This window comes from Phacochoerus africanus, chromosome 15 (genome assembly GCF_016906955.1).
Source record: "Phacochoerus africanus isolate WHEZ1 chromosome 15, ROS_Pafr_v1, whole genome shotgun sequence".
NCBI classification, from domain to species: Eukaryota; Metazoa; Chordata; class Mammalia; order Artiodactyla; family Suidae; genus Phacochoerus; species Phacochoerus africanus.
In genome coordinates, this window is record NC_062558.1 from 56,519,145 (window position 1) to 56,544,163 (window position 25,019).

Consider the following 25,019-nt stretch of genomic DNA (forward strand, 5'->3'; position numbering starts at 1 on the left):
ATAGAAGAAAGCCAGTGAAGACTATAGATGTAGATATGTTTTCAGGTGTGGGCATGAGAAGTTGACTTTATTGTAGTTTGCTTTTCTTTCTTTTTTTTTTTCCTCTGTCTTTCTAGGGACACACCCAAGGCACATGGAAGTTCCCAGTCTAGGGGTCAGAACAGAGCTGCAGCTGCCGGCCTACATCATAGCCGCAGAAACACCAGATCCCGACTACATCTGTGACCTACACTGCAGCTCACAGCAACGCTGGATCCTTAACCCACTGCGTGATTCCAGGGATTGAACCCTCATCCTCATGGTTACTAGTTGGGTTCGTTACCACTGAGCCACAACTGGAACTCCATACTGTAGTTTGCTTTTAAATGTCAGGAGCATTTGCTGGTAGCCAGGCCGAACATGTGTTTGCTTTAATGTGGTCCTGCACATTAGAAGGCTTACACATCAGTCACTTTGGCAGTTAACAACTTCTTGGTTTGACTGGGCCCCCTTTTTGCTGGACTAGAAGAATAAAGTTAGATACTTGTGTCTCAGAGTAAAAGCTCTGAAATGGGAAACGTGCACGTGCAAGGTGAAGATCAGTAACTGACGTTCATGCCATCCCATCTCTCAGTGTGCTTGTGAAGTTCATAATAGGTGCCCATGGCTGTGAGGTGCCTGTGGAAGACAGGGAAGACCCTTATTCCTGCAAACTGCTCAACATCACGAATCCAGGTAAGTCTTCTTTTCCCTCTGCCCTATGAGCACTATGTACAGTGTCCTCCCTGACCTACTGGGAATAAGTTCCAAGACACACACACACCTCCTGCCCACCTACCCCGGGTGCCTGAAATCCTGCCCAGTACCAGACCCTGTGTATACTGTTTTTTTTTCTGGTACGTACTTACCTAGGATAAAGTTTAATTTCTCAATTAGGCACAGTAAGAGATTAACAATAAATAATAATAAATTACAACAATTATAAGAACACATTATAATAAAAGTTATGCGAATACAGTCTCTCTCTCTCTCTGAAAATATCTTACCGTACAAATTTAATACCTTTTCTTTTAACCAGGCACTTACCAGGCATGTGGCCATAACGTTGGCAGTTTGAAGTATGACAGCAAAATTAGCACACGTTCTTTTTCCTTCTTCAGAATTTCATGGACAGAGTATTTGTTCTTACAGTACATCTTAGCAACCTCAGCATAGGATTTTTTTCTTGTTAAATGGAAAATGTTCACCTTTCACTTAAAGGAATTTCTTTATGGCTTCTCTTTGGCACATTCAAATTGCCAGCATCACTACTCTTATTCTTCGGAGCCTCATTAGAGTAAAATAAAGTCGAACACAAACCCTGAGGTGCCTCCATGGTTGATCTGATAACTGAGATAGCTCCTAAGTGATTAATGGGTGGGACACGCTATACAGAGGGATGATTCCCATCCTGAGCGAGAAGGAGCTGGACCACACGAAATTTCATCATGCAACTCAGAATGGCTCCTATTTATTTATTTATTTATTTTCTTTTAAATAAATAAAAGAATAACCTTTGTCACATGGAAGTTCCTGGGCTATGGGTCGAATCAGAGCCACAGCTGTCAGCCTATACCAGCAGCACCAGATCTGAGCCACATCTGTGATGTATGCTTCAGCTTGCAGCAACGCCCAATCCTTACCCACTGAGGGAGGCCAAGGATCGAACCGCATCCTTATGGACACTTGTTGCGTTCTTAACTCAGTGTGCCATGATGGGAACTCCAGAACGGCCGCAATTTAAAACTTACAAATTACTTCTGGAATGTTTTGTTTAATATTTTTGGACCTCAGTTGATCATGGGTAACTAAAACCTTAGAAAGGGAAACCGCTGATGAGGAGGGGACAACTGTACAAATTTGACGTTGAGGAAAAGTTGCGCTGAATAGCATGTTGGTCTATTTTTAGCAGATTAAAATCAAACTTTCATCAAAATTTATCTTTTGGGAGTTCCTGTCGTAGCACAGCGGAAACAAATCTGTCTAGGAACCATGAGGTTGTGGGTTCGATCCCTGGCCTCGCCCAGTGGGTTAAGGATCCGGCATTGCTGTGGCTGTGGCGTAGGCCGGCAGCTGTAGCTGCGATTAGACCCCCAGCCTGGGAACCGCCATATGCTGTGGGTGTGGCCCTAAAAAAAAATTATCTTTTGGACAGATAAACTAATCATCTGGGTATTTATGAAGATTCTTTATAGATATGCATAGTTTCAGGATGCAGGAGAGTTTATTTTTCAGTATAATTGAAATGCATCTGGAAATTGCTTATGTATAGATAAATCCTGATTTACTGAATTTTTTTTCTTTCTTTTTTTTTTTTCTTTTGCCATACCCAGGCCAGGGATCGAATCTGAGCCACAGCTGCAGCTTATGCCACAGCTGTGACAATGCTAGAACCTTAACCTGCTGTGATACAGTGGGAACTCCATGACTTTCTGAATTTTAAACTTATGAAAACCTGATTTCATCAGCCTATTGATTTGTAATAGGCTTGATACAAATATTGTATTGTGAGTCAGCTTTCTCAAAGAATTATTGCCTAAGCTTTTGCAAAATAAACAAATAGTAAAAAAAATTAAAAACAGGAGTTCCCACTGTGGCACAGAGGATCTGACCTTGTCTCTGTGGCAGTGTGGGTTCAATCCCTGGGCCAGTACAGTGGGTTGAAGATCTGGTGTGTGTACATCTGTGATGTAGCTCACAGCTGCAGTATGTATTTAATCCCTGGCACAGGAACTTCCATGAGCCAAGGGTACAGCCAAAAAAGAAAGAAAAAATTGAAAACAGAAATAATATTTTTTATTCCTCGTAATTAAAAATTTGTGGGATTTATGGAGCTGCCATTGTTGCGCAGTGGGCTAATGATCTGGTGTTGTCTCTGTGGCAGCTCAGGTTCGATCCCTGGCCTGGTGCAGTGGATTAAGGATCCAGCATTGCCAAGGATGAATTGGCTCCCTGGCCCAGGAACTTCCATCTGCCACAGATGCGGCTGAAAAAGAAAAAGGAAATTGTGGGAGTTCTGATTCAGATGAAGAAATGTGCTCCTTTTTATAAAATTGGTCAGCTTTTTACCAATCAGCTTTTTAAATAAATTATACCACATTTTCAGGTCTATATCATAGAGGTTTCTTACTTGGGATGTCTATGAATTTAGTTAACATAACTAAAATTTTGTGTATAACTGTGTGTTTTCTGGGGCTAGGGTCCTTTTGCTTTGACCAGGGTCCCAAAGGGACCATGAACCTAGTAAAATGTTGTATTACTGATGATGTAAGGGTAGCCTAGAACAAATTGTGTTTGAAATCCAAAACCAAGTTAAACCAGTTTTAAAGAAACCTGACTATTTTAGATCTTGACTATTTTAAGTGCTATTGTTCATTAATAGTAAAGAAGTGGAGCTATTCATTAATAGAAAATTTTCAGGAGTTCCCATTGTAGCTCAGCAGGTTAAGAACCTGACATGGTATCCCTGAGGATGCAGGTTCGATCCGTGGACTTGCTCAGCGTGTTAAGGATCTGTTATTCCTGCAAGATGCAGCTCCCATCTGATGTTGCCGTGGCTGTGGTTTAGTCCGGCAGCTGCAGCTTGTTTTCAGCCACCGGCCTGGGAACGTCCATATAACACAGGTGCAGCCCTAAAAAAAACGAAAAAGAAGAGGAATTCCCGTCGTGGCTCAGTGGTTAACGAATCCGACTAGGAACCATGAAGTTGCGGATTCAATCCCTGGACTTGCTCAGTGGGTTAAGGATCTGGCGTTGCCGTGAGCTGTGGTGTAGGTTGCAGACGCGGCTCCGATCCAGCATTGCTGTGGCTCTGGCGTAGGGGTCTCCGATTCGACCCCTAGCCTGGGAACCTCCATATGCCACAGGAGCGGCCCAAGAAATGGCAAAAAAAAAAAAAAAAGGTAGAACTAAGTTAATATTGAATCTGATTTTGTCTTTTTGGTGATTTAAACGACATTTAGATTGATTTCAGTACCTTAAGTTCATCGTGAGCATTAATCATCATGATAGGAGTTCTTGTCGTGGCTCAGTGGAAATGAATCTGACTAGTATCCATGAGGACACAGGTTTGATCCCTGGCCTTGCTCTGTGGGTTAAGGATATGGCATTGCCGTGAGCTGTGGTGTAGGTTGCAGATGAGGCTCATATCTGGCGTTGTTGTGGTTGTGGCTTAGGGCAGCAGCTACAGCTCCGATTTGACCCCTAGCCTGGGACCTCTATTTGCCTTGAATGTGGCCCTTAAAAGACCAGAAAAAAAAAAAAATCATGATACTTTGGATGTTTAGAAGTTTTGATTAGTGGCATTATCAAAGCCACAGGCTGTCCTGTGTTAAGGTAACTTGAAATTCAAGAACACTGTTTTAGATAGAAAATAGGTAGTTATGTTATAATGTTATAGACATGTTTCACTTTGGATATCCTCTTTGCTGAGTATATTAAAGAGAAAAACTTGTGTTACTGTGCAATATACTCTCTAGCCAGTGCTTGCAGAGCCCATGACAGAATCTGTATCCTTCTTATCTCCCTCCTGCTCCTGTATATAGTTGGGTAGGAGCTATCAATTCCAGTTTAGTCACTTTTTATTGCGCATCTACTAAGTATAAAATAGCAATCTTGGAGCTCTAAGGAAGGGATCCAAATGATCTGCCTGAGTGTGGGAAGAAAACAGAATCCCTGTTTATCTGCAAAGAAAATGTAATCTTTATTAATATCAACTATATGGACTGACAATAATAATGTGTATGTTTTGTAAGTAAATGAGTATGTACAAATGATGTTAACTGATGGGGTTGCATGATCTGCAACGTTGGAAAGCCACAGCTCTAAAAAATACAAAGAACTTTGGAGTTCCCATTGTGGCACAGTGGTTAACGAATCCGACTAGGAACCATGAGGTTGCGGGTTCGTTCCCTGGCCTTGCCCAGTGGGTTAAGGATCCGGCATTGCCATGAGCTGTGGTGTAGGTCGCAGATGTGGCTTGGATCTGGCATTGCTGTGGCTGTGGCATAGGCCAGCGGCTACAGCTCCGATTCGACCCCTAGCCTGGGAACCTCCATATGCTGCGGGAGCAGCCCTAGAAAAGGCAAAAAGACAAAAAACCCACAAAAAAACAAAAACAAAGAACTTTGATATAATAATCTTTTGAAGTCAGTTTTAAGAGTTCCCATTGTGGTGCAGTGGAAATGTGGAAACGAATCCGACTAGTATCCATGAGGATGCGGGTACGGTCCCTGGTCTCACTGAGTGGGTCAGAATCCAGCATTGCTATGAGCTGTGATGGAGGGAGGTCACAGACACAGCTCAGATCCTCTGCTGCTGTGGCGTAGGCCAGCAGCTGCTGTTCCTATTGGACCCCCAGCCCGGGAACTTCCATATGCCACAGGTGTGGCGCTAAAAAGCAAAAAAATAATTAATCAGTTAAAAAAATAAAGGAAGTTTTAGTATTTCTTATGGTGGTGCAGATACTCAGCCATATTAACTGTTTCATGTACTCTATCCTGATTCATTTATGATAATTGAAAAAGTATTTAGAAAGGGACTCTTTTTGGCTTTGATTAGACAGCTCTGGGGATAGAATAGAATTTGAAGTCAGTAAATCTGGGTTTGATTCCTGCCTCTGCCACTTTCTGTGACCTTTGTCAAATACATCTCTGGGCCTCATTTTCTTAAACTGTATATGGAAGGTAGTGTCACAACCACACAGGGTGGTTATAAAGATTAACTGTGGTGGGCCATAACATATAGTAGGTGGTCAGAAACGCTTACTGTGTTTGATGTGCTTATCTTTTATCAATACTGTATAGGAAGAGTTTTTCAGTGTTTTGAAGTGATTTTGGTTACTTTTCTACTGTGATAGTTGGCCAATATCACAAAAATTGCTCAATAAGAAGTAGGATATTTGGAATTTTCAGGGCAAGACTACATTTACTTATTATTTATAACTGTAGTCAGTAATGTTTTAAGTATCCCCATTTATCCAACCTGTCCTAATAGATGTCTTTAAATTTGATATTCCCCTGTAGTGTTTATAATTCAGATGCACATATGTGTATGCAGAAATTTATTAAAGTAGTTCCTGATAACTAAATATTTTACTTATAAGTGGCTGAAAACTTGGTTCTTGACTTTCAAAATAAGTTTGTTCTCTTTTTTCCTGGAAGCAGCTATATTTCTGAAACACTTTAAAAAATATATTGCCATTTGTGGAGTTCCCGTTGTGGCTCAGTGGTTAATGAATCCGACTAGGAACCATGAGGTTGCGGGTTTGATCCCTGGCCTTGCTCAGTGGGTTAAGGATCCGGCGTTGCTGTGAGCTGTGGTGTAGGTTGCAGACATGGCTCGGATCCCGTGTGGCTGTGGCTGTGGCGTAGGCCGGTGGCTACAGCTCCGATTCGACCCCAAGCCTGGGAACCTCCATATGCTTCGGGAGCAGCCCAAGAAATGGCAAAAAGACACACACACACAAAATATATATATGTAGCCATTTGTGAAGGAATTATGTAACAAGTAATTATCTAGATTTTGCTATCAAGCATACTCCATTACTTCATATTAGTATAATAAAAGATTATATTTGTTTGATTATGCAAAACCTCCTCATTACTTCCTTAGTTTTGAGTCAGGAGATTGAGGCATTCAGTCTGTCTGAAGACACCTCACCTGGGCTCTCTGAGGACCGAGTTGTCAGCGTGAGCTTCCGAGTGCTCTATCCAATCGTTATCACCAGTCTCGGGGTGTTTTATGATGCCAGCGATGTGGGTTTCCAGAGGAACATCACCGTCAAGCTTTACCAGGCAGAACAGGAGGTATGCACTGTTTTGTACACATTCCCCTCCATTTTTCTTTTTCAAAAAAGCTTTTTCCCCAAGGCAATTAGTCGGTTGGGAGCCTTCCATCTTTCTTCTCTTAGTGATTAGACACATTACAGTGTAACAGTTAAAATGCTGGTTTGGGGAGAGAGTACCAATGAATAAATATGTTATATCTAGGAAAGGAGGAATTGGACCAGATTAGTAATTCCCAACGTAAAATCCTGTAAAACCTAAGGAATTTCAAAAGTTGATAATGAATGTTAAAAAGTTGGGGATTCGTATGTGTAAGCAAGTGTTGTTGCCTCTTTCTTCCCACCCTTAAAGTCTGTCACTGTAATACAGGCTTAATGACCACCGCTTTGCATATTTTTTTGTAATAAGGGTGTACAGGGAATAAAAGTTTAAAACAACTGGGGTTATTATTCTTTCTGATATTCAGAGAAACCTGATTTGTTCAGAGTTATATGAAGGAATATAGCAAGGAATTGTATTTGAAAAGACCTCCCTGGGGCTTTGTATTTGTTTTTTGCTTTTTAGGGCCACACCCGAGGCACATGGAGGTTCCCAGGCTAGGAGTCGAATCGGAGCTGTCTCTGCCAGCCTATACCACAGCCACAGCAATGCCAGATCCGAGCTGAGTCTGCTACCTACAGCACAGCTCATGACAATGCTGGATCCTTAACCCACTGAGCAAGGCCAGGGATGAAACCAGCATCCTCATGGATCCTAGTCGGGTTCTTTTCTGCTGAGCCACGATGGGAACTCCCTGTCCCTGGATTTTAAACTACAGAAATCTTGGAAGTTACAGTGAAGACCCACATAGCCACCAACTAAATTGTCCAGTAGTTAACATTTTGTTGTATTTTCTTTATGACATCCATAGTCTTTCATCAATCTATCTTTTTTTAAAAATGTATTTCAGAGGGAGTTGTAAGTGTGAGTACACTTCAACCCTGAACACTTTAGTGTACAGATCATTAACTAGACTTTAATATTTGTTTGTGGTTTTAAAATTTTTTCAGACACTGTAATGTGCGTTCAGTTTTTCTTCTTCCGTCTGATATTGTCCCAACTGAGCTATTTCAGCCACCTTTCATTCAGGTTTTTAAACTGCATAAACCTGTGTAACCAAACTCCTGTCACGCTATCCCATTCCCTAGAGGCAACGCTTCTCTCTCTTTTTAAATCCTAGACTAGTGTTGCCTGTTGTAGGACTTCACATATAAATAGAGTCATATCCTAAGCCCTCTTCTGTGTAGGGCTTCTTTTACTCAACATGATGTTTTGAAACTCATTCATGTTATTGTATGTACCAGTGAATTTTTCCTTTTCTTCTTTTAATTACTAAGTTGTATTCCAGCAATATATAATGCATATTCTACTGATGGGCATCTGGAATGTTTCCAAGGTTTTTCTCCTTTATTCTGTCACTGTGATGAATTACATTCCTTAACTTTGGGGTGCTAAACCAACTTCCAATTCCACTTGACTACGTCATATTATTCTTTTTTCTTTTTTTTTATATTATTCTTTCTATGTATTGCTGGAAATTGTTTCTTGTGGACAGCATATAGTTTTTTATCCAGTCTGAGAATCTCTGCCTTTTACATGGAGCATTTAATTCCATTTATATTTAATGCAATTTTTTTTTTTGTCTTTTTGCTATTTCTTGGGCCGCTCCTGCGGCATATGGAGGTTCCCAGGCTAGGGGTCCAATTGGAGCTGCAGCCACCGGCCTACACCAGAGCCACAGCAACTCGGGATCCGAGCCGCGTCTGCAACCTACACCACAGCTCACGGCAACGCCGGATCATTAACCCACTGAGCAACGGCAGGGACCAAACCTGCAACCTCATGGTTCCTAGTCGGATTCGTTAACCACTGCGCCACGACAGGAACTCCTTAATGCAATTTTTAAAGATTTTCATTTTGCTATTTCAAAAGAAATAGTTTGTTTTTAACTGTTCTACTTTATTCCCCCAAAAGATCAACAAATCATTTTTATCTACAGTATATTTATTTAGGTTAAGATAGAAATAAGGTGTCTATACCTCTTTTAAGATTATTATTCTGTATTTTAGAAAGCTTTAATTTTTTTTTTCAAGGCCGCATTTGCGGCTTATGGAGTTCCAGGCTGGGGGTCAAATCAGAGCTGCAGCTGCTGGCCTACGCCACAATCACAGCAAACGCCAGATCTGAGCTGTGTCTGCGACCTACACCACAGCTCATGGCAACGCCAGATCCTTAACCCACTGAGCGAGGCCAGGGATTGAACCCACATCCTCATGGATACTAGTCAGGTTCATTTCTGCTGAGCCACAATGGGAACACCTATTTCCATTGTTAAGCCAAGCCAATGAGTTTTTTAATATATTGTACTTTCTGCATCTAGATTTTCCATTTAATTATCTTTTATAGTTTCTATTTCTCTAAAATTTCTTGTTTTTCTAAATTTCCTTTTTTTTTTTTTTAATTTTTTATGTATGTGTGTATGTATTATGGCTCCACCTGCTACATAAAGTCCCCAGGCTAGTGGTTGAACTGGAGCTGCAGCTGAGGCCTACACTATAGCCACAGCTACACTGATCTCAGCTACATGTGCAACCTACATACACCACAGCTTGCAGCAACACCAAATCCTTAACCCATTGAGTGAGGCAACATCCTCACAGAGACGACATTGGGTCCGTAACCCCCCAAGCCACAACAGGAACTCCTAAATTTCATTGTTTTTTTTTGTTTTTGACTTGTTAGGGCCCCACACACAGCATATGGAGGTTCCCAGGCTAGGGGTTGAATCGGAGCTGTACTTGTCGGCCACAGTCACAGCAGCACCAGATCCGAGCCACATCTGTAACCCTCACCACAGCTCACGACAGCGCTGGATCCTTAACCCACTGAGTGAGGCCAGGGATCAAACCTGTGTCCTCATGGATACTAATCAGATTCATTTCCACTGAGCCATGATGGAACTCCTGAACTTCGTGTTTTTCTAAAATCATTTGGGGCATGTTTTTTCTATGGCCTTGACTTTAATTGTAATAATGGCTTTAAAATCCTATCTACTATTTCTAAACTTGAATCGTCTTGGCCTGTCTTTATTATCATCTTTTCTCTTGATTATAGTAACATTTTCTTGTTTTATCTTATATTGCATACCTTTGGATTGTATCCCTGATGTCATGAATTGTAGAATTTCTGGTTCCTGTTATATTCTTTGAAGAGTATTGATTTTTTTGTTTGTTCGTTTGTTTCTTCTAGCAGTTAATTAAATTAGCTGGGCACAAACTCTAAATCTTGCCTCCCTTGCAGGGGGCAGCAGCTTAAATTTCTGTTCTTTTCTCTGGGTCTTAGATGGGCTGTGTGGATTCTGCTCTGAATGTGTTTTGCAAGTCAGACACAGATCAGGAAAGAATTTATATGAAGGGTTGAGAACTCTCTCTGCGACCCTTTCCTCTCTGGGATTTTCTTCCTCACTTGTTAGCTGGTATATGTGTCTTAAATCTATCTTCTGATTTGCAGCCAGAAAGACTGCAGATTTTTTTTTCCCCAAAATTTTAGTTCCCCCCACCCCACCCTCAAGGTCTGCCTCAGACAAAGAGCCATTTAAAAAAAAAAAAAAAGTGGGGGAGGCAAATCTAGTATCCTTCTCATTTTCTTGGTGTTGATTTTCCTCTAGTTTCTGCCTGTTTTGTGTGCATTCCAGTGCCTTCAGATCATTTTTTTAATGTTTTGTCTACTCTTCATAATTGTTTTCTGTAGGAGAATTAGTCTGATATCACTGGAAACAGAATTCTGTTCAGGGTTTTTAGGCATCTTTAAAAATGCCTTTGTGGAGTTCCCATCGTGGCACAGTGGAAACAAATCCAACTAGGAACCGTGAGGTTGTGGGTTTGATCCCTGGCCTGGCTCAGTGGGTTAAGGATCCAGTGTTCCCATGAGCTGTGGGGTAGGTTGCAGACACGGCTCAGATCTGGCGTGGCTGTGGCTGCGGCCTAGGCCAGCAGCTGCAGCTCCGATTCCTAGTCTGGGAACCTCCATGTGCTACAGGTGCAGCCCTAAAAAAAGGACAAAAGACAAAAAAAAACAAAAAAAAAACAAAAAACAAAAACACTTTCGTATTACTGTTAATGTTGATTGTTACTAACATTCAATTAGTGTGTTACCAATAAACACACAAATCAATTTAAGATTAAATTTCTTGTTTACAGTTGTCCTGCTTCCTCATCTTCTAAAGAATGTATATAGTATGTAAATATGCGCAATGATATAAATAGAAGAAAAAAAATCTTATCTTCCTAGCAATAATTCCAGTGAGAAGACTTTGTCATGTTACTCAAGTACAGGAGTTCATGTATTATTGTGGTTAAAGGTTTTGTTGATACAGAAGCTCCAGGAGGTAATTGGAAGAGCAGTATTCTGAATTCCATTGTCAACCTTGTTTTGAAATTAGGATCAATCTTGGATTTTTTTGATATTGTCTTAGTATTATGTAGTCTTTTTTTAAAAAAAAAAACTATTCATAATGTTTGAGTTGCCGGCCAAGTACTTTGATTCAGATGTACAGTGTTTTGGTCATGTTAATTTAACTTTTGAAACTTTTTTGCCAAGGAGAGGTTAATCTTTGTCCTCAGGAGAGGCCTAATCTCAGGGGGACCCTAATGGGTTCCCAGGTAGTCACAATGTGAAAAGTATTAGTGCAGCATTGCCCAGAACTGATGTTAATGAAAGAAACATACATAATTCATGAAAACCTTCATTCTGAACCTGTACCTGATCTCGATAGCTTTAACAAAGCATCTCCTGTGGTAAATTTGCTATCTACAAATAGGTAGCAGAGTAAAGAAATGTTCTTGCCTAAAACAAGAAGGAAGATCCCAAAGGAAACGATAAACAGAATGAGCATCAGTCCTCTTCTCTGTTCCCCTTTGCATTTTTGTTTTTTCTTCTAAAGGTTCTTTTTGAAGGGAGATTCCTGAATTCCTTTGTTCTATGTAGAAATCTGTCATCTTCAGTTTATTCTTAACCCTTGGGGGTTAAGCCTAATAAATTGGCTTAGTTTAACAACATTTTACTCTTCCCATAATGCTCCTTATTTCAAGATATCCTTTTTTTTTTTAATTGAAGTTTAGTTGATTTATTTATTTATTTCTCTCTTCTTTTTAGGGCCTCACCTACGGCATATGGAAGTTCTCAGGCTGGGGGTTGAATCCAAGCTGCAGCTACAGGCCTACACCACAGCAACACCAGATCCGAGCTGCATTTGCAGCCTACACCACAGCTCCCAGCAGTGCTGGATCCTTAACCCGTTGAGTGAGGCCAGGGATCAAATCTGCGTCTTCATGCACACTAGTTGGGTTCTTAACCCACTGAGCCACAGTGGGTACTCCAAAGTATAGTTGACTTACCATGTTGAGTTAATTTCTGGTGTACAGCAGAGTGATTCATATATATATATATATATACATATATATATATATATATATACACATATATATATATATATATATTCTTTTTCATATTCTTTTCTGTTGTGGTTTATCATAGGATATAGTTCCCTGACAAACATCAGTAGGACCTTGATGTTTATTCATCCTATAGATAACAGTTTGTCAAGGTGTCCTTTTTTTAAGGTTATGTGGATTATATTTAGTGTTTTAGAACTTCATGACATCTTCGGTTATCTTAAATATCTTTCTTTACTATCCATGATCTCACAAGAAAACCCAAATAAGGCCTGAAGCACCGTTGAACAATGCTGGTAACCATGATTGGAGCCACTGAGAATTTAGCTGACCAAGATGTAAACTGTTTGAAAACTTGTTGCATGTGCCATGTCTGATCCGAAGTATTTCTTCTTGTCTTCCCCCCCCACCCCAATCTATAGGAGGCCCTCTTCATTGCTCGCTTTAGTCCTCCGAGCTGTGGTGTTCAGGTGAACAAGCTATGGTACAAGCCTGTGGAGCAGTTCATCTTACCAGAGGTACAGCTGTAGTGAAAGCAGTCTGGTACCAATGCAGGTGTCTGTCGGCCTGGGTGTGTGCTTTCAAAGGCAGGCCCTTGATACTGTCCTGCACCAGAACAGCTCTCCAGAGCTGTAGATGAGACCGCCTGCTGGGACGCACTAAAATACAGTCCCTTCACACCTTCAGAGAGCTTTGTTGCCCCCAGCAAGTCTAAACTACACTTTCTGAAAGGTATTGCATGTTACCATGGTTCATTTAGCAGAGTAGAGAACTGCATGACTATTTTAGTAACAGAAGATAGTAATAGGTATGGTTGACAGAAAGACCAGACATAGGTACCATTTGAGTAAATTATAAATCGGATAGTTTGCTTACCTAAGAAGGGGGTGGATGGGTGGCAGGAAGTACAGACAGGGGAATGGCAAAGAGATTGGTCCCATTTCCAAGATAAATAAAACTTCTCCAAGTTGTGCAAGGTGTTTGAAGACATAACTGTTCCTCTTGGTCCAGCCTTAATTAATAGGTGTGTGCTGGAGACCGCCTCGGCCGCCAAGTGCCCGCATCAGTCCTAGAGTTAAACCGAAGCGTGTTTGCATTGCACTGTGTATTACACGGGTGGACGCGAACAGATCGTTCATCCGTCACCCTCAGCCTTTCCAGTCTGTTTCGGTCTAGTCTAGTGCCTTTCTGACCAGAGTGCTTTGGAACCACAGTTAGGGCTCAGTTTCCCAGCCATCTCTGGCAGTCACTTTAGATCGGCTGTAGAGGTCATCCAGAGATGTCAAATTTGAGTTAAGATGTGGAAGCTGGATAATTGACCAGCCCTGCTGACTAACCAGTAAACATTTTCCTACCACCAGTCATGTGGTGTGCTGTTCACATTTACGCAACAACAAAATCATACATTTTATAACAGGCTGAAGATGTTTGGAGTTGAGTACAGGTGGCTAAACTATATATGTTAATTATGTGATTGTCAAAGGAATCTCCGTTATTTCACCTGCATATGAACTTATGCTTAAAATTTTTTAAATAAAAGTGAAACTAAAACATACTGGGAAAAATTTTCTCAATGTTATAAAAAAGATAATAGTGAATACCTTAAACTCTCTTTTATAAGTGATTATTTTCTTAGGATGAATTGTTGGCTCAAATTTATACGCATTTTTTTAGGCATATGATTTCTTTTTGGAGGGCAGTTTAGCAGTTTGTATCAATTTGAATAATCATCAGCATTGTATGAGAATGCGTATTTACCTGTCTGTGCTTTTAAAATTTCATATATGGGAGTTCCTGTCGTGGCGCAGTGGAAACGAATCTGACTAGGAACCATGAGGTTGTGGGTTCAATCCCTGGCCTCACTCAGTGGGTTAAGGAACCAGCGTGGCTGTGGCCTAGGCAGCTGTAGCTCCGATTAGACCCCTAGCTGGGGGACCCTCCATGTGTTGCAGGTGTTGCCCTAAAAAGCAAAAAATAAAAATAAAATTTCATGTATGAATTTTTTCCTTATTAAATGAAGAGTATACCATCAAAGGTATCACTTACTTTCAATTAAGAAAGTGGCTCGGGAGTTCCCGTTGTGGCGCAGTGGTTAACGAATCCGACTAGGAACCATGAGGTTGCGGGTTCGGTCCCTGCCCTTGCTCAGTGGGTTAAGGATCCGGCGTTGCCGTGAGCTGTGGTGTAGGTTGCAGACGCGGCTCGGATCCCGAGTTGCTGTGGCTCTGGTGTAGGCTGGCAGCTACAGTTCCGATTAGACCCCTAGCCTGGGAAAAAAAAGAAAGTGGCTCAACCAAGTAATATTGGCCAAGTGTTAGATCTCAGTTTTTTGTTTTATTTATTTATTTATTTGCTTTTTAGGGCCGTACTTGTGGCATATGGAAGTTCCCTGGCTAGGAGTCCAATCAGACTGCTCAGAGACCTAGCTCAGAGAGTTATTCTAGGGAGTAAATGATTTAATAGATGGAGAGTATTTAAAAGGTGCTGCCATGTGTAAGCCTTTAGTACATAAATGTGGGCTGCCCTTGTTACTGCTGGTCCTTGTCTGTATTTGGGGGTTCCTGTTCTTCAAGAGCTGTGTTGTGCCGGTCTACACCATAGCCACAGCAACACGATCCGCACCATGCGACTTACATCACAGCTCATGGCAATGCCAGATCCTTAACCCCCTCGGTGAGGCCAGGGTTAGAGCCCACATCTCGGGATGTCAGAACACCTAAAAACCAATCTCAACAGTACTGGGTTTGGGCATTGAATTTGATTACAGCAGTGGGAGGTGGGTGCTTTAGAGAGCTGTCTTGTAGGATGTGACCAGAATGCTTTATATTTTCCGGTTACTGTGTTTTCCTCCCCTTGCACATTGCTCAATTGCCACAGTTTCTCTCTTAGCCCAGCTTTCCTATGGTAGCCAGTTGACATGTTGTTTTAAGGTATTGATTTTACTAATTAAGCTTCAACTTTTGAGCTCTTCCCAGTTACTGGAAACCTTGTTTCTTTTACTGTAAGGTCAGTCTTTGATTCATTTATTTATTTATTTTTTCTTTGTTCTTTTGTATTTTTAGGGCCGTACCCGTGGCATATGGAGGTTCCCAAGCTAGGGGTCTAATCAGAGCTGTTGCTGCCGGCCTACACCAGAGCCACAGCAATGCCAGATCTGAGCCACATCTGCGACCTACGCCACAGCTCACGGCAACGCCAGATCCTTAACCCACTGAGTGAGGCCAGGGATCAAACCTGCAACCTCATGGTTCCTAGTCAGATTGGTTTCCACTGAGCCAAGACAGGAACTCCCTGATTTATTTATTTTAATTGCGATGTAATTGACCTACAACATTATATTAGTTTCAAGTATATAATATCTGTATATGTTGCAAAATGATAAACACAGGTTGAGTTAATATCCATCACCAGACAAAGTTATAAGTTTTTCTTGTGATGAGAACTTTTAAGATCTACTCTCTTAGCAACTTTCAAATATACACAGCAGTGCTGTTACCCATAGTCAGGACTTTTGTAACTGGAAGTTTGCCCCTTTTGACCGATTTTACCCATTTTAGCCACCTCCCACCTCCCCATCTCTGCCTCTAGTAACCACCCATCTGTTTGCTATTGAATTGAATCTGTGAATTCAGTTGTTTTTGTTTTAGATCAGTGAGATCATTACAGTATTTATCTTTTTCTGTCTGACTGACCTTTGTTAGCGTAATGCCCTTGGAGTCCATCCATGTCGCAAATGGCCAGAGTTCATTCCTTTTATGGCTGAGTGACACTACTGTGTACAGATACCACGTTTTCCTTATCTGCTCACCCACTGATGACACTTAGGTTGCCTTGGCTATTATAAATAAAGCTGCAGTGAACATGAGGTTGCATATGTCTTTTCAAGTTAATGTTTTCATTTCTTTTGGATGACTACCCAGAACTTGAGCTACTGGATCTTAGGCTACTTGGATTTTTTAAATTTTTTGAAGAACCTCCTAACTTTTCCATGGTGGCTGCATCAATTTACATTCCCATCAATAGTGCACAAGGGTTTCCTTTTCTACATGTCTTTGCCAATGCTTGTTACTTCTTGTGAGTTTGATACTTGCTGTTCTAAAAGGTAGGAGTTGATATTTCATTGTGTGTTTGACTTACATTTCTCTTATGATGACTGATGTTGAGCACCTTTTCATGTACCTGTCAGTGGTCTGTATGTCTTCTTTGGAAAAATGTCTATTCATATACTCTGCCCATCTTTACAAACTGGATGGGCTTTTTGCTATTATGTGAGTTATTTATTTTGGATATTAATCCTTTATCAGATACATGATTTTGCAAATATTTTCTCCCATTTGGTAGGTGGGCTTGTTTTGTTTTGTTTTTTTCTGTCTTTTTAGGGCCACATCTTAAGCATATGGAGGTTCCCAGGCTAGAGATCGAGTCAGTTGTAGCTGCTGACTTATGCCACAGCAATGCCAGATCCAAGCCATGTCTGTGACCTACAGCACAGCTCACAGCAACGCTGGATCCTTAACCCACTGAGCAAGGCCAGGGATTAAACCCACATCCTCATGGATCCTAGTGGGGTTCATTACAGCTGAGCCACCATGCAACTTCCTGCCTTTTCGTTTTGTTGATAGTTTTCCTCGGGTGCAGAGCTTTTTAGTTTGTTGTAGTCCTACTTATTTTTGCTCTTGTTACCTCTGCTTTTAGTGTCAAATTAAAAGAAAAAAGAACAAACCATGGAGTTCCTGTGGTAGCTCAGTGGAAACAAATCCAACTAGTATCCATGAGGATGCAGGTTTGATCCCTGCCCTCACTCAGTCGGTTGGGGATCTGGTGTTGCCATGAGCTGTGGTGTAGATCACAGATGCAATTTGGATCTGTTGTTGCTGTGGCTGTTACTTAGGCTAGTGGCTACAGTTCCAATTTGACCCCTAGTCTGGGAACTTCCATATGCCACCGGTGTGGCCCTAAAAAGCAAAAAAGGAAAAGAAATCATACCCAAGACTGATGTTAAGTAGCTTCCCCTGTTTTCTTTTCTTTCTTTTTTTTTTTTTTTTTTGTATTTTTGCTATTTCTTTGGGCTGCTCCCGCCGGCATATGGAGGTTCCCAGGCTAGGGGTCGAATCGGAGCTGGAGCCGCCGGCCTACGCCAGAGCCACAGCAACACGGGATCCGAGCCGCGTCTGCAACCTACACCACAGCTCTCGGCAACGCCAGATCGTTAACCCACTGAGCAAGGGCAGGGACCGAACCCGCAACCTCATGGTTCCTAGTCGGATTCGTTAACCACTGAGCCACAACGGGAACTCCTCCTCTGTTTTCTTATAGGAATTTCTTGGTGTCAGATTATATGTTCATGTTTCTAATCCATTTTGAGTTGATTTTTGTGTGTGACATAAGTCAGTGGTCCAGTTTCATTCATGATCAGCATATGGCGTCCAGTTTTCCCAACATCATTTATGGCAGAGCCTCTCCTGTCCGCATGTATGTTCTTAGCCCCTTTGGTGTGAATTAATTGACCATATATGGTTTTATTTCTGGTCCATCATTGACCATATATGAGTTTATTTGGGGCCAATTAATTGACCGTGCATGGGTTTATTTCCAGGCTCTATTCTGTTGCATTGATCTGTATGTCTGTTGGGTTACTAGAGCTTTGTAATATAGTTGGAAATCAGGAACCATGATGCTCTGACTTTGTTCTTCTTTCTCTAGATTTTCTCTAGATTGCTTTGGCTATTCAGGGTCTTTCATGATTCCATACAAATTTTAGGGTGGTTTGTTCTGTTTCTGTGAGAAATGCCTTTGGGATTTTGATAGGGACTGTGCTGACTCTGTAGACTGCCTTGTGTAGTGTGGTCATTTTAACAATTTTTAATTCTTCCAATCCATGCCCATGGAATATCTTTCCATTTATTTCTGTCTTCATCAGTTGTTCAGAGAGCAGTCTTAATTCCTAAGATAGCTGTTTACTTCTTCTCACCTGGAATTTTGAAATAGCCCAGTTACCACTCTCCATACCAGCCTCCCCTCTGTTGCCACCCTCGTGTTGGAGTGACCTTTCTGGATTTGCAAATGTGGTTGTGTCACTCATGTGCTTGTAACCTTCGGTGCTTCGCGTTGCCTTCAGAGTAAGCAACAGACTCTCTGTAAGGAACAGGGCTGACCCCAGTGACCTTTTACCCTGCCCTGCCCCCACCCCATTTCCTCAGCCTTGTGCTTTGGCAGTAATACACTGCTTAATGTTTTTCTTTTTTTTCTTTTTTTTTTGTCTTTTTGCTATTTCTTGGGCTGCTCCCGCAGCATATGGAGGTTCCCAGGGTAGAGGTCCAATCGGAGCTGTAGCCACCAGCCTACACCAGAGCCACAGCAACTCGGGATCCGAGCCGCGTCTGCAACCTACACCACAGCTCACGGCAACGCCGGATCGTTAACCCACTGAGCAAGGGCAGGGACCGAACCCGCCACCCCATGGTTCCTAGTCGGATTCGTTAACCACTGCGCCATGACGGGAACTCCTTAATGTTTTTCTGAATATGCAGCGCTGTTTCACATCTGCCTTTTCACGTGTTACTTTATCTGCCTCCTTCCTATTTTTCTGACTCAAACTCCTATAAGATGAAGCTCAGCTATCATAATCTTTGAAATTCTGACCTCTCCAAGCAGAATGACTTATTGAGCCTGTTATGACATATTATGCTTATTACTTAAAGATATGGTGGCTGGTTTTTGTTGTTTTTTTCCTCTTCATCTTCAAGCACAGAGCCCACAGTCCGGTACATGGCAGACCCTCAAAAGTTTACATAATGGCTCTTGTCTGAAAGAAGATTGACCCCCCCCCAAATTTACTTTGTGTGCAGATGGTTAGTTTCAAATTTTTTTCCTAATTATAAAAATATGAAAGTAATACATGTTCACTGTTAAAAACTTGACGAAAATATAGAAAAGTTAAAAAAATATGATGTCACCCACCTCTTGTCCAACTTCTCTGATGTGTTTCTTCCTAGTCTTTAAAATTCTTCTGGGTATATATCTATTTGTGAGAATAGTTTTTTTTTATTTTTACAAAAAGAACTGAGTCAGCGAAGATCATGTTCAATGAAGAGCTAAGGTCACTCAGAGAAAGTATAGAAATAAGCAGCACTGTTTCAAAGATAAGACAATGGAATCCTTTTTTTTTTTTCTTTTTAGGGCCACACTTGCTGCGTATGGAAGTTCCCAGGCTAGGGGTCAAAGTGGAGCTGCAGCTGCTGATCTGTACCACAGCCACAGCAATGCAGGACTCGATACTCGTCTTCGACCTACACTGCAGCTCACGGCAATGCCAGATCCTTAAGCCACTGAGCGAGGCCAGGGATCAAACCCAAATCCTCATGGATACTAGTCGGGTTTGTTTCTGCTGCACCACAACAGGATCTCCCAACGATGGAATCCTTTAAAGGGGCACCTCACCTTCTGTTCCTTCAAGTGGTGCTAAAGCTGTGCTTGCTGAGCGCTACTTACATTAATCACTCGTCCTCAAACCCCTTGAGGTAGATGTCATTTCCTCTGTTTTAAAGGTTAGGAAATGATAACACGGCTATGTCTGCAAGATCTGCTCTGAGGGACCCTAGGGCTCTGCGGAGTGCATCACGATTTTCACAGATAATGATGTGTAAGGATACATTAGCTCAATGTAAAAAGACACATGCCTGAGGAAGCCAGATTCTGTCATTGTTGTTAGCTTTTTGGGTAGAGAAGTTTTTTTGTTTTTTGTTTTTAATGCTTACAAACCACTGACCTAGCTTATTGGGCAAATTCAGTTTTGTATGGTCTCCTTAAAATTCTGGCTAAATGAGACCTTTCTGTAAAGAATTATCTTTTCATTTTAACACATGAAGTGTTTTTAGACTATTAAAGCTGTCTCTTATCTCCTGCTGTATACCAGTACTGATTCTATGTGATCTTTTTGTTTGTTTTTGTTTTTTTTAGGGCCGCACCCACAGCATATGGAAGTTCCCAGACTTGGGGTAGAATCAGAGCTACAGCTGCCGGCCTACACCACAGTCACAGCAATGAGGGATCCAGGCTGCATCTGCAGCCTACACCACAGCTCATGGTAATGCTGGATCCTTAACCCATGGAGTGGAGGCAGGGATTGAACCCTCATTCTTGTGGGTACTATTTGGGTTCATTACCACTGAGCCACAGTGGGAACTCCCAATTCTTCTTGATCTTGAGTTTAGTGTTATTTATTAAATTATTCAAGTGCCTGTTAAATCAGGCATTCCAGGCACTGGAGATATAGTGGCTGCTGAGAGACAAGATCACTGTTCCAGTGGTGCTTGCAGTCTAGTGAGAGCAGGTAGTTTGACAATAGAAAAATAAACAAATATTATGAGTGGCGAGTGGTTTTAAGAGAAGAAGACAGGCTGATGTGATAGAAATTGGGAGTTGGCTGCCTTCTGTAGGGTCTCTGGAGAAAGCCTTCCAGAGGAAGGGACTGTGGAGCTGAGGCCTGGGCCACACAGAGGAGCCAGCTGAGTGCAGATACTAAAACTGGGAACCAGAAAGAAATTAGGATTCAGGAGTTCCCGTCGTGGCGCAGCGGAAACGAATCCAACTGGGAACCATGAGGTTGCGGGTTTTATCCCTGGCCTCGCTCAGTGGGTTAAGGATCTAGCGTTGCCATGAGCTGTGGTGTAGGTCGCAGATGCAGGTCGGATCCCAAGTTGCTGTGGCTGTGGCGTAGGCTGGCAGCTGTAGCTCCGATTGGACCCCTAGCCTGGGAACCTCCATGTGCCTCAGGTGTGGCCCTAAAAAGCAGGAAAAAAAAGAAAAGGAAAGAAATTAGGATTCAAATGGGAATGAAAGTGTAACTTTCTAAGATCCAACTTTAATAGTAGTAATCTCAAGGAAAAGCTTGTCAGATTTGACAAGATAGAATTTATGGTCTTTTGAATTTAAAAAAAAGTATAATATTAAGTGGCCAACAATTCTGAAAATATTCTTAGATATGAGGTATACACCATTAAAATAATTTATTGAACACTCACACAGGTTAGTAAGCAAAATATGAAATTCATCAGCTAAATGGCAAAAAAGCATGACAAGGCAATTCCCAGACTATATAATTCATAAATACCATTAGAAATCAAAAGAAACAGGAGTTCTCATAGTGGCTCACTGGTTAATGAACCCGATTAGTATCCATGAGGATGTGGGTTCGATCCCTGGCCTCAATCAGTGGGTTAAGGATCCAGGTTGCTGTGAGCTGTAAGGGTAGGTCGAAGGTGCAACTCAAATCTGGAGTTGCTGTGGCTGTGGTGTAGGCTGGTGGCTACAGCTCCAATTCGACCCCTAGCCTGGGAACCTCCATGTGCTGTGGGTGCAGCCCTAAAAAGCAAAAAAAAAAAAAAAGAAATTAAACAGGAATTAAATGAGGAACCATGTCTTTAAATCCACTAAATTAGCTTAAATGTCTTTTACCAATATCTCATACTGGGAAGAGGAGGATGCAACTGGCATTCTCATAATTTGCTGTTGATCCTACAAATATAATTTGGTTTTGAAAAGCAGTTTTGCAGTATATACTAAAATCCACATAAAATAGCTCTATTCCTGTCCTAGCAATTTCTCCTCTGAGAATTTTTTTTTAATAAAGTATTGGGGGGAAATAAACATTTACACCAAAACATGCCTCATTATTTTAATAGATACTTGGTAGTATCCAAATGTCTGAGGTGGGGAGAGGTTTGAGGGCCTCTAGATGCATCTGCTCAGTGACATTGATATAAGCACTTGAAAAAGAGTGGTTGCAACAGCTGCAGTCACATAAGGAAATGCCTTTGATGCAGTGGAGAATGAGAGCAGCACGTAAAACAGTCTTATGGTCTTTGTAAGTGTTTAGATGCTCGTGGAAGAAGAAAAAAAAAGACTAAGACATACAGCAAATGTTTGCGTTATGTGTTAGAGCATGCAATAAAAGTTTTAACCAATGTCTCAGAAAAAAATAAACTCTTCTCCAGAAACATACTTAGAACCAATCTAAATGTCAGCAATAAAGAAATCCACTCACAGAGTTCTCATTGTGGCACAGCTGAAGTGAATCCAACTAGGAACTATGAGGTTGTAGGTTCGATCCATGGCCTCGCTCAGTGGGTTAAGGATCCAGTGTTGCCATGAGCTGTGGTGTAGGTCACAGACACTTGGCTCAGATCCTGTGTTGCTGTGGCTTTGGTGTTAGCCAGTGGCTGCAGCTCCAATTCAACCCCTAGCCAGGGAACTTCCCTGTGCTGCGTGTGCAGCCCTAAAAAAAAAAATAGAAAGAAACTGACTCACTATTCATCTTTCCACAATAGAGCTTTGAAGGTACAATCGTGTGGGAGAGTCAAGACCTCCAAGGCCTCGTGTCACGAAATCTCCACAAAGTGACAGTCAACGATGGAGGAGGGGTTCTCAGGGTCATTACAGTAAGTTGTTCCTTTTATTAAGGTTGTTTGGCATTCCTTAGCTTTTTTAATATGTAAAAATGTTTCTTAGTTCACTTTCACACCAGCTCATAATGAAACAATGGCCCTTATGTGTTTTAGAACTGATATGCTAGAAATGTGCATCACCATCGTAAAGATGAAACAGACAAACGTTCTCTGATTTTGTAGTTTCAACCTTAGTAAATGTAATTTTGCCATAAGATTAGTACCTTTTAGAAAGTGCAGTGTTTGGAGTTCCTATCGTGGTGCAGCAGAAACGAATCCAACTAGGAACCATGAAGTTGTGGGTTCGATCCCTGGCCTCGATCAGTGGGTTAAGGATCCAGCGTTGCCGTGAGCTGTGGTGTAGGTCACAGACTCGGCTTGGATCCTGCATTGTTGTGGCTGTGGTGTAGGCTGGCAGCTATAGCTCCAATTGGACCGCTAGCCTAGGAACCTCTATATGCCTCAGGTGCGGCCCTGGAAAAGACGAAGAAAAGAAAAAAAGGAAGATTGTGTATTCATTTTCGTTTACATTGCATTGCTGGGATTTCTCACTTATATTTTTCATTTACCAAATTTGCTTAAAATTTAAAATTGTTTGCCAGGTAAATCTCTGTCAAAGTAAATGTAGGATGATAACCTATAGGCAAACTCAAAATGATGAACTTTAAATAAATAAGTGATGTGTGCTGATGTCTAGACAGACTTATTCTCCTCAATACTCTGGTCTAATGAGTAGGAAAGCACTTGGCATTCAAATTCACAAGCTGAATATATTTTCATTAAATATTAACCTTATATGCATAAATGAACCCCTGAATTTGAAATGAAAATCACGTGGCTTGTTATTACATATTCAGAAAATTTTTACTACACACTTGTGTTTGTAAGCCAGGCACAGTCATGGGCAAAATAGTCCCATTACGCCCACAGCAGAACAGACAGTCCAGTGAGGGAAAAAAGACATTAGACAAATGGACCTACAAGTTCATTGGCAATTATTTTTAGCCTTGATGACTGTGTTTAGGATTTTATCCTTGATTATAAGTCCTTTATTTAAAATAGAATGTTTTATGGCGTTACTGTTTTTTTTTCTTATTTTCAAAGCAAGTGCCTTTAATTTCTTGCCTCCTTTTCTGTTTATGAAACTTAACAACATTCAAAAAATGCCAAAATTCTATAGTATTCAGATGGTTGCACAAAAGGAAATCAGTTTACTTCTGAATTGAGAGCTAAGCTTAAAAGACTCTGCTGATCTGCTTTGGGGGGGATTCTGGTTGTGGAGGGTCTAAACGATACCTTAAACTCTCAGCTAAACTTAAAAAAAGTCAGATAACTTAGTAACCTATTCTAAGAAACCCATGTGTAGATAAAGACTTTTATCATAAATGCATAGAGCTGAAAACTTTCCTGTCTTACTCCCTTGGCAGCAAGTATTAATGTCAGAAAAATTTTAAAGATAAAAGCCAAGCTGTGACCTTTAGATAGAAGTTATTCATAGACAAAAAGTAATATTGTCTAAAACAAGCCAAAACAATATAGAGTGTACAATTTTTTTTAAGTGTGCAGTCTTCTCTGGAACTAGAAAGTTGGAATGCATAGCATTCATCTTTAGAAATTTCCTCCATTCAAAAAAAAGAAAGAAAAAAGAAAGAAATTTCCTCCACATTTAGCTACAAACCGTATTCTGAATTAAATGGCAGTTTACCGCAATCACCTCAGAACGCTTGTCTCCCTAGTAGCCTTAAAACATTGCTTTGGGAGTTCCTGTTGTGGCTCAGTGATAACGAACCCAACTAGTATCCATGAGGATGTGGGTTCAATCCCAGGCCTCACTCAGTGGATTAAAGGATCCGGTGTTGTTGTGAGCTGTGGTGTAGGTTGCAGACATGGCTCAGATCTGGCGTGGCTGTGACTGTGGCGTAGGTCAGCAGCTCTAGCTCCAATTGGACCCCTAGCCTGGAAACCTCCATGTGCCACAGGTGTGGCTCTAAAAAGCAAAAAACAAAAAAATGCTTTGTATGGTACAGCTCTGCTAGAAGAATCTGTTTAAGAGAGGACTAGCCACACAGTAAACCCTCTTGAGTGTGTGTGTGTGTGTGTAGAAGAAATGCTGTAAAATAAGCCGAGGGCAGACTGTGACCATCCTGTCCAGCCCACGGTGGTTGGAGAGGCAGCACAGAGGCGAGGCCCCTCACTTGGAGTCAGACATTGGCTAACCTGTGATGTGAAAAGAAGTATATTTCTTTTTCTTTTCTTTTCTTTCTTTCTTTTTTTGTTTT

At 41.3% G+C, this 25,019-nt stretch overlaps 1 protein-coding gene across 3 annotated transcripts in view; it reads left to right on the forward strand.

The window, feature by feature from the left end:
* B3GALNT2 (beta-1,3-N-acetylgalactosaminyltransferase 2) overlaps positions 1–25,019 on the forward strand; it is a 58,267-nt gene that overhangs the window by 20,090 nt on the left and 13,158 nt on the right. Inside the window, exons 3-6 of one of the 3 annotated variants that reach the window (XM_047759480.1) lie at positions 614–714; positions 6,631–6,824; positions 12,718–12,813; positions 22,624–22,734. In XM_047759480.1, coding sequence (XP_047615436.1) covers positions 614–714; positions 6,631–6,824; positions 12,718–12,813; positions 22,624–22,734 — 502 coding nt within the window. Of the gene's footprint in view, positions 1–613; positions 715–2,970; positions 3,075–6,630; positions 6,825–12,717; positions 12,814–22,623; positions 22,735–25,019 lie in introns of those variants that run through there. The other 2 variants (XM_047759482.1, XM_047759481.1) reach the window with 2 other exon arrangements.